Below are 15,664 nucleotides of genomic sequence, written 5' to 3'. Positions count from 1 at the left end.
TTTGATTTATTTTTGGAATATTATTATTTTATCCCAGACTACTTGACTAACCTCTTATATTTTTAATACATGCTTGCTTTATTTTGCTTTTTTAGATTAAGCTATTATAGAAATTAACTCAATTGGAGACATTCATAGAAATAACATTCTAATGGATCCAATGCTGTAAAATACTTCTCATACTGTCTAGCACATAATGAGGGCTCAATAAGTATTTGTTCTGATTACCATTATTGTTATTATTCTGGGTCAGTGATTATTAGCTTTAAATTTTTCTTAAATACATTGAACAATGGATAAAAATTATGAAAATGGATTTAAAAAAATGGGTAAAAGTGGTAGTAGCATAAGCTAGATTTGGCCCACTCAAGAGAGAATTCCAAACTAGATATCTTCGATTTATATTTAGTAGCAAAATACTCTGAAGTTCAGATATATTTAGAAAGTGCTTAACATTTTTATTAACAGGTGTGGCAACTATTTATTTATTCTTGTATCTTATATATTCTATCACTTCTCTGTGAAGCTAAATTCTATTTTGAATCCCATCCAAACCTTTTATCCTCAAATTTGAAAAAAAAAAATGCCCCTAGAACATAAGATATCAGAGTTTCATTCAAATCGGATAATTATCCTTGCTGCTGCTTCTTGGAGAGTATGGGAAGAAAGGTAAGTTTCATAGGGGATGTTAGTAAAAAAAATTTTTTTAAATATATGAAAGTGTTCTCATATAGTATTCTCCAAGTCATGCCTCACCACATTTTATTTTCAAGAGGGAGCAATAATTAAAGGTTACACGCGTGCAGAGTCACTGTGGTATCAGGAGGCTTCAGCTGAAAATGCTTTCACGTTTCGGCGTCAACGTTCATTCTTACCACAGCCACGGGCGGCTGCACTGCTGCTACTTGGCCTAGTTTTTTTTTTTTTTTTTTTTGCTCTCCCTGTCTCGTCTCTGCTGAGCATCTTTGACCCCAATCCCTTTGCTCCGTGCCAGTAATTGTAGCTGCTGGAGTATCACTGCTGTCTGTTTGTTCTGCCCTTCTTCAGTGTTGACAATGGAAGGAAGACGGCAGCTGGCGTGGTTCGCTCTTATTAACACAGAATCTTTATGGCGTAGGGGTGGAGATGTGAAAGAAGAGGAGAGAGGAAAGACAGGACTAGAGGCCAACAGACCACTTTATTCCTTTTACGATTCTCCAGCATTTGCTTCTCCATTGGAACAGTTGTTAAGCGGTGATCCTGCTCCCCGAGGTAGCAGTGATGTTTCAAAAGAGAAGACAGTATGTGTTAGAATAATATGGGCGGTAATTACAAATGCCTAATCTTTATTTGTAGTGGTGGGGCACATTTTTGCTTCCTTTACTCGGTCTTCATGCTTTAATTTCCCCCTTCTCACGTGATGAGAAAGAATTGAGGTTCTCAAGCTTCTTTGCAGGCATTTAAAACAGTAATGATAATATCTCCATAGAGAAGATATTAGGGTTCTGGAAGATTAAAGATTTAAAATCAGGTGAGATTACAATCAGGAGTCTTAATGGAACAACGTAAGAAGCACGTTAGTTAATTTAGGGGAAGAAAAACTGTGGATGACTGGAGACATTTTTCTGCTTTCATTATATTTTCCTCTTTAAACAATTGAACTGATCCTTAGTTTACCATACTAAAAACACCATGTTTCACTTAGTTTATCTGAATGATATGTTAAAAACATGTGAGTAAATTTCAATAATTAGAAGTGTGTCTATTGAGAATTTTAGGAAAACATAGACTAGTGAGTGACGATACAATGAAGAGCTGAGAACAAAATCTAGAGTTTATGATGTCATTTCAGGCAAAAACTGCCATTTCTTTTCCACTAATGCAAGCAAAATAAAGAGGCTAATTTTTTTGAGGAGGTACTACATTCACTATTAAGTCAAAGAGGAGGAAAAATATCCAGGAGAAAAACCACTTAGAGAGACCTCGGTCTGAAGTTGAATTGGCCAGTGCAAACCAATCCTTTTTGATAGGATGACTCAGTCAACAAAGTGGACATGAGTGTCCGTCCAGTGAGAACTCATCTTGGAACCGTCAGGATACTTTCTAACAAGATCACAAGCGCTTCCATGATTAAACTGAAATTCTTTTATAAAACTTAATATTGGTTTCTAATTTTCCAATTAATATTTTTACAACAAAATGCTTACTGCATAACACAGATATCTGGGTTCTCTATCATGAAATTGTTGAAGAGCTGAGATATACTTAAAATACTTTGGGGAAAATGAATTCAGTTCTAGAATTAGTCATCCCTTTAATCCCACTACATGTGGATTAATTTTTTTTAAGATTTTATTTATTTATTTTTGAGAGAGGGAGAGAGAAGGAGAGAGAGAGAAAGAGAGAGAGCATGAGTGGGGGCAGGGGTGGGGCGCAGAGGGAGAGGGAGAAGCAAGCTCCCTGCTGAGCAGAGAGCCAGATGTGGGGCTGGATCACAGGACCCTGGGATCATGACCGGAGCCAAAAGCAGACGCTTAACCAATTGAGCCATCCAGGCTACGTGTGACCTTATTGTTATAAAATAGGACTGTAGCAGATTGAGAATATCACATTTTACATTTTTGTAATAGAGTGCCAAGTCTGGTGCTTATTGTGTCCAAAAGCAAATCAAAAGCAATAGGAAATTCACTTTAATCAATACGATGTAAATAGTTTAAGCAATTGTAAGAGACAAATGTGAATTCATTTTAGAACTTGTCACTGGCCTGCTAAGGCTTTTAATATTTGATATTTGACAAAGAATGTTTCCAGGACTATGTTAAACACGTGTTCCTCAACCCTGTGTACACACAAACATTATTTTATTTCTCTTAATTAAAAAACAAGATATATAGGCTAATTATTGCTACAAGTTGCTTCATATTTGAGTCACAATATCAAGTTCTTACCTTTGAATATATGTTTAAGAAAAACATGTTTTTGTTTTCCAAAAATATATGTGTCCATATGCATATAAACATGTGTGTGTGTGTGCATACATGAGTGTGTGTGAGTATGCACCTGTCACTGTTCTAAGCAGTTTAACATTTTTAGCACATGGAATTCTCATAAAAACCTTATACTATCTAATTTGTCTGTATATTTCATGCAATTTCTTTAGAAATCTGTTCTAAGAAGAAGTTAACCTCTGTTAACTTATAATCAGCTTGTTTTATGAGACATTATGTCATTTTCTACATGAACACTTTCTCAGTGTAAAGTCCAAATTTTTTTTTTCTTTTTATCTTGTGACTGCTAGAAATTTCAGATGCTAAGTTTATAGCGGACTGCAGTGGGTATTCATTTGGGTGTCAGATGCCTTTTATTGCAGTGCTACTAATCTCTTTTATAATATCTTTAAAGATGAGCAATTTTAACTGAATTATAAACTATCCATTTATCCAGAATTCTTAACTATCAAGATATTTAATGTACTTGAGGTTTGTAATTATAATTTGTAATTTCCCTCATGAAATATTTGCCTAACAACCTTTATCTTAATAATAAATAATGTTTTAAAGTAGTTAATTTCTTTCAAAGGTTTCATATCTCTTATTTTACTCTATATTTAAATATAATTCTATTTACGTGTTAACATCAGATGTAACATAAATATATTAAGTAGATATTTAAATATTAAGTACTGAGAAATTCAGAATATAAGAAAAGTAATAAAAATTATTAGAGGGTGCCTGGGTGGCTCAGTCGGTTAAGTGTCCGACACTTGGTTTTGACTCAGGTCGCAATCTCATCGGTTTTGAGATCTAGCTTGGTGCTCAGTGGGGATTCTGCTTGAAGATTCTCTCCCTCTGCCCCTCCCTCGACTCTAGACTTCACTCTCTGTCCCTCTTCCTCCCTCTCTACAAAACAAATAAATAAATCTTTAAAAAGTATTAGGGGGCGCCTGGGTGGCACAGCGGTTGAGCGTCTGCCTTCGGCTCAGGGCGTGATCCTGGCGTTATGGGATCGAGCCCCACATCAGGCTCCTCTGCTATGAGCCTGCTTCTTCCTCTCCCACTCCCCCTGCTTGTGTTCCCTCTCTTGCTGGCTGTCTCTATCTCTGTCAAATAAATAAATAAAATCTTTTAAAAAAAAGTATTAGAAATAATACTCTTTTATAAAAATTAGGAGGCACTGCAACAGCTTTAAAGTCTGCCATTTTTCATTGTTTCCTTACACATAATGTTAATTAATATCCAAGTAGTCTTCTATTTCTCTAATTACTTTGTTCTCTCAAATGATAATAAGGAGAATCCTCTGATAGCCCTAATGATAGGTTAGGATATACTTTTATGCAATGTTTTGTTTTGGCAACATTTCTATTAATTTAATTTCTATTGGTATGATTATCTTGAGTTTTACTTAGGACATATGTATATATAACTACATAGCCGAGATCTACTGAGCAATTAATTATGTGCCACATTCTATTTAAAATATTTAATAATCACTTTATTTTGTAATTCTCTAATCAACCATTTGGTATATTTTCTAGCTGAGGAAGTTAAAGCAAAAGAGGAAGTAACTTTGTTTGCCATCTACTTAAAATGGTAGGGTACATGTTAGAAGGCAGAGATTTTCCCGTGTATCTGCAGCTAATCACTACAGTTGTTTAATGATGTCATTGTTTATTGTTTTTCATGTAAAAATGGCAATCATTTGCGTGAAGAATTATTAAAATCAAGTCACTTTCTGACAGTGGTGGGCTTAGAATTTCTATTAAGAAAAGCTCGGGTGTTGGCAGTGTGGCTGGGAGAATGTTAGCTAGAAATATCTTCTTGAAGTTATGTTTGCTTAGTAAGCAGTCTGTTACACTAACATTCTGTGGTGTGCAAGATGGTCCTAATAATCCTCCTTTCTGTGATACACACCCTTGTATTATTTCCCACATTGAAATAGATCAGTTCTCTATCACGCATAGAGTAGGGTGGAGGTGAAGGTATATGACTTCTGAAGCCAGGTGAAAAAGGGCATTATGGCCTCTGCCTTACTATCATGGATCACTCATTCTGGGGGAAGCCAACTGTCAGTATGTGAGAACATGTAAGCAACCTTGGGGAGTGTCCCATAAGTAAAGAACTGGGCCTTTCTGCCAACGGCCAGCACCACATTGCCAGCCATTTAAGTGAGCCACCTCGGAAGTGGATCTTCCAGCCCAAGTTAAGCCCTCAGAAAAATAGAGCCTCATGAGATACTTGAAATCAGAACCCTCTCAGCCAAGCCACCACCACAAATACCATAAATGTTTTTTGTTGTTTAAAGGTGCTAAGTCTGAGATAATTTTTTATGCATCATGTGATAACTACTGCAATATAGGCTTACTTGACTTGGCATTGGAAGGAAAGATGGATATTATTTTTTTATGTTTGTTTATTTATTTATTTATGTAATCACTACACCCAGTGTGGGGCTCAAACTCATGACCCCCACTTACTTCTGAGCCAGCCAGGTGCCCTGGAAAGATGGATATGGTTTTTGTTTGTTTTGTATTGTGGCTTTAATCTTTTGACATGGGTCACATTGTCTTGGTTTCACTCAGACTATTTGGTGGCCAGAAGTAGGTTCTCTACTGGGTTAAGTATAGGTTATTTTTAAAGTGATGTGGTTGTTAAACTGGCAATGTGAAGCAGTCAAGGATGTATCCACATTCAGAACCCAGAAACTGATCTTTCATAGACAACCTCTGACTCTCTCCCTCCACGGAAGAGTCCCTTTCACACTTTTGAGTTCTCTTCGTTGTCATAAATCATCAGGGGACCTGACTCTATGTCATGCTGCCATTTGCTGTGCGTTCTTACAATTCTGGTTCTCTGTGCTCTCTGGTTCTTAACATGATTTCTTGACTCAAATTACCCCTGAGAAGAATCTGATTATCCCATTTCATCAGTTTATAGGAATTAAGACCACAGATTTCTGGTCAATTTCTGAGTCGTATTCCCTAATGTAAGCTGGGCGCTCTGGCCTCATCAGCTAATGGTGGACACTAGGCTGGGAATCTGTATAGACAGAGGGAAGAATCATCTTCAGTCAGTGCCCAACAAATGACGATTTTACTTGAAAGTGGCTTTGAATTTGGCACATGGCAGGCAATGTACTTGACATATCTTACATAGCTTTCCATCCTAAAAATAGTATATGTTAAATGTCTCATTTCATTTTCCATATGCACATTCAGAGAAATTTCAGCTACCATAATACTAACCATACATTTTTTAGATACATTAAATTTTTATATACATTTTCTTTTAACATTGCCCTTTTCCATTTGCCTTCTGAAGTTAAGTCAATTTCTTAAATCCAAAAGGAGAAGCAGTCAATAAGACATCTAACTAAAATGTTATCTTTACATAAATGCAGTTTTTAAAAAAATGTTTTCCACTAGTGAAAACCTTACACTTTCAAAGATAAGGACAAGCAAAAACTTATTTAATTGCAAAGCCAACCAGTTTCCATGTGAGTGGCCAAGTAAAATAGCTGTTCAGTACTATACCAGGCTGCTGTGTAGTTAATCATCTTATTGCTGTTACTTTTATATTTCCACATACAGATAGCATATTTAACATGAGATCCATCATTTTGAATGTAATTGCAAGTCCCTAGTATATAAAATAAGGCACTTTATTAAAAAAGGCATTCATAGAAAATTCTGTTACTCGTGTCCAGACATCTGTTTCATTGAAGCACATTTTCATTATAAGGCATATGTTATCTTCAGAAAGAATTTTACATTTTAATTAAGTTATGAATAAGTATTAAATTACCGGATGTCTTAATTTTGAGGGGTTTGTTGTCCAATTATAAATAAAAGATTTCAGAACAGAAATTTCATTTATGCTACATTAAGGGCTGCATTGTGTTTCATAGGATTCTCTAGGTACAGAAAAACAAAACAAAACAAAACAAAAAGCAACTTATTTAGCCCAGAATCTTGGTTCTACAGGATTAAAAAAAAAAATTAAGCTGGTTTAAAGGAAAATTATTACAGGTATTACTGTCAGATTTCAAATATGGGTAAAGATGAAGAAATTCAAAATGTCTTGATGTTTGGAATGTGAGTTTAATATGATACAGGCATGTCATAGAAGACCGTATATAGTGGTAAGGACTTTGAGAGTATACACATACACACACACACACACATGAATATGCATTATGTTTTTAAGCAAATAAGTGGCATGATTATGCCTGCATTTACTATAGCTAGCTGTTTTATTATGTGAAAGATAAATCAGTATGGTAAAACAAAGCCATTCCAATATGTAAGTAGCTGTTAAAATACAAAAAAAAAAAATAGACCTGGGTGGCTCAATTGGTTAAGCATCTGGCTTCGGCTCAGGTCATGATCCCAAGGTCCTGCGATAAGCCCCTGCATCAGACTCCCTGCTCAGCGGAGAGTCTGCTTCTGCCTCTGCCCCTACCCCTGCTCATACTCTTTTCTCTCTTTCTCTCTCTCTCAAATAAATAAAACCATATATATATATATATATATAATATCCCAATAAAAACAATGGGTTAAAAGCATAAAAATTTTTTTCTTTAAATATTTGCAAAAATAATATCACTAATAACCAAACTAAAGAAAATTTTCTTCAAATATTTGCAAAAATAATATGTTATAATCAAACTATCATATATTGTGTGTAACATATATACAATATATATTTATATGTTAATTTTTGGTAAGCTCGTGAGCATGTGCATGCATACACATACATACAGTTTTAGTCCACCTTGATGGAGTGTGGAGTGTGGTGTGTGTGTGTGTGTGTGTGTGTGTGTGTGTGTGTAATGGAATACTACTCAGCCATCAAAAAAAGAAATCTTGCCATTCGCAATGACATGGATGGAACTAGACGGTATTATGCTAGAGAAATAAGTCAATCAGAGAAAGACAATTATCATATGATCTCACTCATATGTGGAATTTAAGAGACAAAACAGGATCATAGGACAAGAGAGGAAGAAATAAAACAAGACAAAAATCACAGAGAGAAACAAACCATAAGAGACTCTTAATCATAGGAAACAAACTGAGGTTTGCTGGGGGTGGGGGGATAGGGTAACTGGAGATGGATAGGGTAACTGGAGATGGACATTAAGGATGGCATGTGGTATAATGAACATTGGGTATTATATAAGAACTCTACCTCTGAAACTAATAATACACTATATGTTAATTAACCAAGTTTAAATTAAAAAATGTTTCAATCAGTACCATGGTTATTTTTATTCAATTTTTTTCTTCATTTCAATTTGGATATTTATATTTCCTTGGATTTTTTTAGTGAAATCCAGATTATCAAATTTATTAGCAAAAGTTCTACATTAAAGTGATGAGTCACTAAATTCTACTCCTGAAACTAATATTACGCCATATGTTAACTAACTGTAATTTAAATAAAAATTGAAACTACAAAAAAAAAAAAACTACACTAATTTAAAATCATAGCTATAGTCATTCCTTTTATCTTCCTTGTCTCCCCATTTCTTTCCCTTTTTTCTTCCTCCTGGTTCTGCTTCCACTTCTGCCTTCCTCTTTTTCCCTCTTTCTATTTTGCATCAATTGCATCAATAATGCATCAATTAAATCTATGTATTATCTCTTGGCCAAAACTTTTTGGGTCCACATATTGAATTCTCATTTTTGTTGTCTTATATGAATTGTAATCATATTTTATTATTTATATATTTATTTAAAAGAGTTTTATTTATTTATTTTAAAGAGCGAGAGACCACTGGGGAGGAGCAGAGGGAGAGGGAGAGAATCACAAGCAGATTCTGCCCTGAGGGCAGAGCCCAATGTGGGGCTCCATCTCACAACCCCAAGATCAGAGCCCAAACCAAGAGTCGGACATTAACCGCCTGCACCACCCAAGTGCCCCCATATTTGATTTTTTTTAAAATTTAATTTATGGAAGAATTTTGTGTGTTTAAACAGGTCTCACAGATTTTCATATTTGTTTTATCATTGTCTGCAAATGTCTAAACTATTTATGCTGATTGAAATATACCTACAAAATAGAGACTTTTCATTTTCTAGTTTACTTTGGATACACTCTTGAAAATTTTCCAGAAAATCTGAAAAAAACACTTTTATTTGTAGCGTTCAACATTCTGTTTGTAGAGCACAACATTCACTATGAAAATACTTATTCATTCTTACTAATTATATTATTGAAACTTCGTGTTTTTTCTCTTAATTTTTCAAATACTGAGAGTGGTGAGTTAAAGAAATAGAATGCAATTGTGGATTTATCAATTTTGTTTCCAATCCTAACAGTTTTTGCTTCATATTTTAATATTATGTTTTTAGTTTATATAATATTAAGTTCAATATGAAGTGCCTTGAATTTTATCTTGTTTGATGTTAATATCACAAACCATGTATTTTTTGGTACTTTCTCATAAATGATTGCCTATCTTGAAAATATCTCTGTCCTTCACTCCTTTAAACTAGCAGTGCTTTGGTATGTATACCACTAGGTTTTGTGCAGGCTTTTTCTTCTCTCTAGAAACCTTATTCTTACAATCCTCACTTGGTTCACTCTTACTCATCTTGCATCCTTCACCTCCGGTTTTTCCCTATGTTTAATCCACCTGCTAAAAACATTCACAGTACTGTTCCTCTCTTTCACAACCCATTAAATGTGTAATTTAAAATTTTTTCTCTGTTGCGTTGTGAATAATGTATATATTTTTCCTCAACTAGAATATAAACTCTATTAACAGAGATTGGGCCTGGGTAATCTGTGTATTGTATCAGTGAATGCAATGTCTGACATATGCTAGGCACTCAGTCAGTACTCACTGAGCAAATGAATGGAGATATGAGAAAACATATGTCTGTTACCATTTTTTTTTATAAACCACACACACACACACACACACACACACACACACGTTACGTCTAATCATGGCTCAGCCTTTCCTGAACCTACAGAAGAAAATTTAATCTCCTCTGCATTGTGTACAAAAAACTTTCTTGATCTACTCATGGAAAAATTCTCTGGCCCCATCTTCTATCAGTTTTGCTCTTCAAATATACTCAATTACTTAAATTTCTCTGAATACGGTATTCTCCCTCATGCAGGGAATATGTTCCAAGACTCCCAGTGGATGTCTGAAACTGCTTATAGTACTACACTCCATATATGCTGTTATTTTCCTTATACATACATAACTATGATAATATTTAATTTATAAATTAGGTAAAGTAAAAGGTTGACAATAATAACTAATAAAATAATTATAATAATATACTGTAATAAATGTTATGTGACTATGGTCTCACCCTCATTGTATCATACTCACCTTTCTTCTTGTGATGATGTGAGATGATAAAATGCCCATGTGATCAAATGAAGTGAAGTGAATGACATAGGCACTGTGACTACTATTGACATTCTGATGAAACTTTACGCAGGATCATCTACTTCCAGACTGAGGTTAACTGCTGATAATTGAGGTCTATGTCCTCTCCTTGCAAATAGGACCTATCATTTTCATATTCATTTCAAGAACACTGTAGACACAAGAACAGCACCACAAAATGTCCTGAAAGGATGAATGTTACTTTACAAAAATTTATTTTTAAAATGTTTAGCAGGTTTTGAAACTGGATGACTTGGGCCTTCAGCCTCCAACTAGGAACGTTGGACTACAGTCTTGGGTCTGCTACATTCATGGGGAGGGTTCAGTTAAAAAAAAGTGATTATGCTTTAATATGGTTAAAATATTCAGGGAATATTTAGATGAAATTCTACCTCAGTTACACTTTCTTTTGACATATTATTTTGCTATGAAAACATATAGAATTTGGGTAAATTTGAATTAGTAATGGAGGCAGATGTTTCTCTGAGAATATTTCTAATTGGTATTTTTTCTTTATTTCTTTTTAATATTTTAACTCTATTGATTTAATCTCTCTATATTTAATATACCTTTTGTTCAGAAACAATTTAATATGCATCATTATTGTGCATTGAACTAAGCAAGATATATTTAGATATATTTCATTGTCTGGTTTAAAAAGTGAAAACATGTATTACTTAAAAATAAGCTACATCTGTGTTCTAAATCCTTTAATTAAACAACTCTTCTTGCTCAGGAATATTGCATTTTATGTAGGAATATTACATATTGTGATTACTGAGAATTTTTTTAAAAAATTTTTTCAGTTAGCCACTTTTAAGTATACTGTCTTAAATAAATAGTCTTACCTACCAATGTTTGTTCTAAAGATGTTTTTTAATAACATAAACTAAATATCCCATTCTTTCCAGTGATGCATAAAATGTTCTTTGTTTATTAACAAAATCTTTATTCCTAAGAAGAATTGGCAATTTCAAGAAATGAAAAGAGCATTATTAGCTAGTACTGGCATTTTACTGTTTTGTTAATTCAAAGTAGTTTGTTGAATTCACCACCACCACTTTTCTGTACATGTTCTATCCTAGAGATTGTGACCTCTTTAATAGTTATTTATATTATTATGCAGTTGAAGCTCTATTTACTGATTTTTCTTTCTCTCCTTTTTCCTTTACCATGCTGCAGTAGCTAACATATTGTGGAGAGAAGAAGGTACTAAATTCCATTATTTTTATATCATGATTATTTTGCTTAATTTAATTACTATCAGTTTTAATAATTACTTTATTTATTTTTAGGTTGACTCAGTATTTTTGTTTGATTATAAATTGATATTCTTTTGTAAACCTGATACCAATAGAAATATTTATTACTCTTTATCAGTTTGATTTATTGTTGATACATAACCAGTGAAGTACATTATCATATATTGAAGTGGTTAAGTATTTAAAATTAAGTCAAAGAAATAAAAGCAAACTTAAATATAACCTCCATAATAAACCCTGATTTAGATTAGAAAAAGAAAAATTATAAAAACCATTGCCTTATCAAGGGAATGTAATAAATTATTCAAGAAAATGGGTTTAAAGGATCTTGAAGGATCTAGAATCAAATCTAGTCTCCACCCCTATTTAACCGAGGTCCCTCTATGTCCCAGTTTTCTTATCTTAAAAATAAGGATCATTGTTTATGCTCAGTAGGGCTGCTACCAGTCCCTTAAATATAGGCTATGTTCTATAAATAGTATCCACTTCCATTTATTATTGTTATGATTTTTCTTATTCATAAAGACTGGGGAGAATGTGTTTGACCAGGTACTCATGTGCTTTAGTTAAATTTTTAGGAGCAAAATGTAGTAAGTCATCATTATACTACTCTAAGCAATGACCAAAATATTGCCTCCTAATCCATCCTAGACAAACTTTCTCTTCCCTGATTATAGTTTCCCATATGAACTGGAGTCACTGCCACCTGTGAGGGCCCTGTCTCATAAGCTTCAAGTGATTTGAGAATTGAAGCATCTCAGTTTTGTTCTCAATGATGAGGCACACAACCATTTTTTCCTCTTGGTATTTGTTGCTTCCAGAATCTTTTGTATAGGTTTCTTCAATGTCTGGTGTGACTATGCCTTCTCATTTTATTCCACTTAGATATTTCACATTTGAACATATGAATATAGTCATTTCTAAACCTAGCATTAATAGATCTATTAAACAAAATTTCCTATACTTTCTTCCTTCTTCAGATCAAACAAATATATCTCTGGGCATTTAAAAATTGATTTCATGTTATCATTGTAATGGAAGGAACAAAACCTAAATAGCCAGAGATCAGGTAGCACAGATTTGGCTTTGCTGGGTTTTTGCTGGTAAAATTTGGATATATTATTTTACATCTCTGAGTCAGATTTTTCAAACACATTGCTTGAAATACAGTTGGCACTCTTGTTATAAAATTGTGATATGTAAATGTCCTTAAAGTATGTAAAACAATGCTTTCTTATAATTTGACTGATAACAACCATGAACATTATTATTTTATAATTTTAACATGTAATAGTAATATGATAGTCTTCAGGCTACCTTTAAAAACATAAGACCTCCAGATTAATTAAAATCACCCAGAGATTCATTATATGAAACCATTTTTATCTATTTAAAATTTTCTTCTGTTAGTTTTTTTAACATGTATACTCTCAATAATTATTCTCCATCAATGATTTGCTTACTCTTCATAACTTTGTTTAACAGAGAATATGTCCTTGAGAAATAATAGTTATTTAGTAGATTTTACAGATAATTTTAAGACATATATAATAAATGTCTTTGGGTAAAGTTTTTCAATCTTTTATTTCATGTACAATTATCATCAGGGTCCTTTGTTGTTTCTTAGAATAAACAAGATTTAACGTAATATACTTGAGAAAACAATATGCCTGATTTAGATTCATAGGCATCTGTAAATTATTTTTTTACAATGTCACAGTTACTGGCAAGGCATTACAATTAGAAATGATTGCATGTAATAATAGTAATGGTGGCCAGAGACAATAGACCAGCTTGAGGAATCACCGAATCCTAACAGTGTATACAATTATTTCATAAAAAGTAATTAAAATAATAGCTAACTAAAGCTTCCAAAATTTTTCTACCTTTATTTTTAAATGATAGAATTATAGCAAATATGAACTGCATAATTCTGAGATCTATTTTTGTTTCCACCGTAGTAATGTGTTCTGTTTGTATGCTTGCCTCTTTACTATGCCCAAAAGAAATTTATCCCAGAGAGAACCAACTGGGGAATCCCAATTTCAGGCATGCTTCGATAAATATTGGAAACCGAGTTAAAAATCATAAACCTCTCATAATGTCATTGTATTTATATGCAAGTATTAAAACCATAAAATTTTGTTTAACTGAAAAATTATTTCTTAAACATGAGCATCAGAATCTAGCTTAGCTAGAACTTTGTAATCTAAATTGATTTTATTAAATTTAATATGTATTATCTTAGGAATCACATGGATATTTAAGCCTGAAGCACAGCATCCTCTACTTCTCTGGGTTCTTCTTCCAGTTTTTTTACTAGTCATCATTGCGGTTTGTAGGAACGCAGAAAGACATTGTTTAGAGAGGAAATATGTCACTCGTTTATTGACAAATATTTTAAAGAGCCTGTTAAATGCAAAGCACTTTGAAAATACTGGAAATATAAAGATAGGAATATTTTCTCTAAAGAAAATTTTGATCTAGTAAGTTAAAGTCTTAATCATTCTAATTGATAACTAATTTTACTATATGATTTGAAAATATACCTTAAAAGATCCATTGTTTGGTTTCCTTCTGCAATATTTTTTATGATCTTGTAATAAAATAGAATCTAATAAAGTATGCCTTAATGTTTATTTAATGGACAACTGTTTAGGAATAAATGATCGAATTTAATAATACATGTTTTAATTTGGATAAGCACTAAATTAAAGGACTTTAAGCCATTTTACTTAATGATGAATTAATCTTAACTTTTAAATATGCTAAATTCAAGCTCCAAAGAGACATGTGAGGTGGTTCACTATATAGCATAGCATTTCCTAAATTTGTTATAGCATGGAATTATTTTGATGAATATTTATAGGATCAATATTGAATAAAGCCTATTTTGGGAAAAACTGGGTGGATATGACATCTAATGATTTGAAAGCCAAAAAAATAACTTCTATGTTTATAAAAATGGAATGTCCCTTATATTCCTTGTAAATATTTATGAATCTATTCATGTGAAAATGTAGAAACGATTGAAGTAAATCACTATATTAGTCAAGCTCATTTACACCTACCAATACAAAATGCAAATAGAAAATGCAGGGAAACCTTACAACAAATCTTACATGTTACACCATAATCTGATTAGCTTTGTGACCTATAATGTCACCAAAGTGGGGCAAAGAGGATATGGCAAGCAGGTCAGCTTTTAACTTCTTCATCCTGAAATTATTCACATTTCATTGGCCAGACTATTACACATTGCAAGGGAGGTTGGGAAATACAGACTAATATATATACCAACTTTGTGAGTTCCATAAGCTTCTCATAAATTTATTTTTAGAGAAAAAAATGCTGAGGTTCTCAGGACCAGATTACTGCCTCACAGTAATATTGATGAATTATTTAAAATGAAAAAGAGTTTCAGAGCGTAGGCCTCAGAATGCATCAAACTAAGAAAGTCATAGCATTGTGGAGTGGTAAAGACCATGCTTTCTAACAGTCAGTAGCTGACGCCAATTAAATTGTGATCAAGTTCTCGGTATATTCATTAGCCAGTCCCCTATCATTAATATTTCAAATACTAACATCAACCTAACCTTTTTAGTGCTTTATATTCTTTCATTAAAAGTTTTGCAAATCAAAATTGTGATCTGACAAGAGATACCCATTTGCAGATATATGTGTATATATATACACACACAAAATGTGTGTGTGTATATATATATATATATATATATACACACACACATAGATACATGTATAATTATATAATTTTATATATGATTCCAACTTACATCAATTACATAACACAAATACTCTATTATATTATAACTTTTTCTACGTTAATCGTTAACTGTGAAATTAATCTTGCGATTTGCATTCAGCTTTTTCAGCATATGTTCGAAAGTTCTGGAAATGGTATAGTGACTCAAAAGGACTGTTTTTAGATATCACTCTAACCAGTGAAATAGCACCTATTTGCTGGAATAAGAGTGGCTAATAAGAGCTTGATA

The 15,664-nt window shown here is 32.9% G+C and overlaps 1 protein-coding gene across 3 annotated transcripts in view; it reads left to right on the top strand.

Annotated features, from left to right (window-relative positions):
- The window catches only part of FSTL5 (follistatin like 5), a 687,740-nt gene that overhangs the window by 576,035 nt on the left and 96,041 nt on the right, over positions 1 to 15,664 (top strand). For 2 of the 3 annotated variants that reach the window (XM_040626410.1, XM_008685591.2), the window contains exon 10: positions 11,572 to 11,598. The exons of the other annotated variant lie outside the window; for it this stretch is intronic. In XM_040626410.1, the coding sequence (XP_040482344.1) occupies positions 11,572 to 11,598 (27 nt within the window). The remainder of the gene's footprint in view (positions 1 to 11,571; positions 11,599 to 15,664) is intronic. 3 annotated transcript variants of the gene reach the window in all.

Source organism: Ursus maritimus, unplaced genomic scaffold, assembly GCF_017311325.1.
Source record: "Ursus maritimus isolate PB19 unplaced genomic scaffold, ASM1731132v1 scaffold_11, whole genome shotgun sequence".
NCBI lineage: Eukaryota > Metazoa > Chordata > Mammalia > Carnivora > Ursidae > Ursus > Ursus maritimus.
This window is presented reverse-complemented; position numbering and strand designations above follow the sequence as displayed.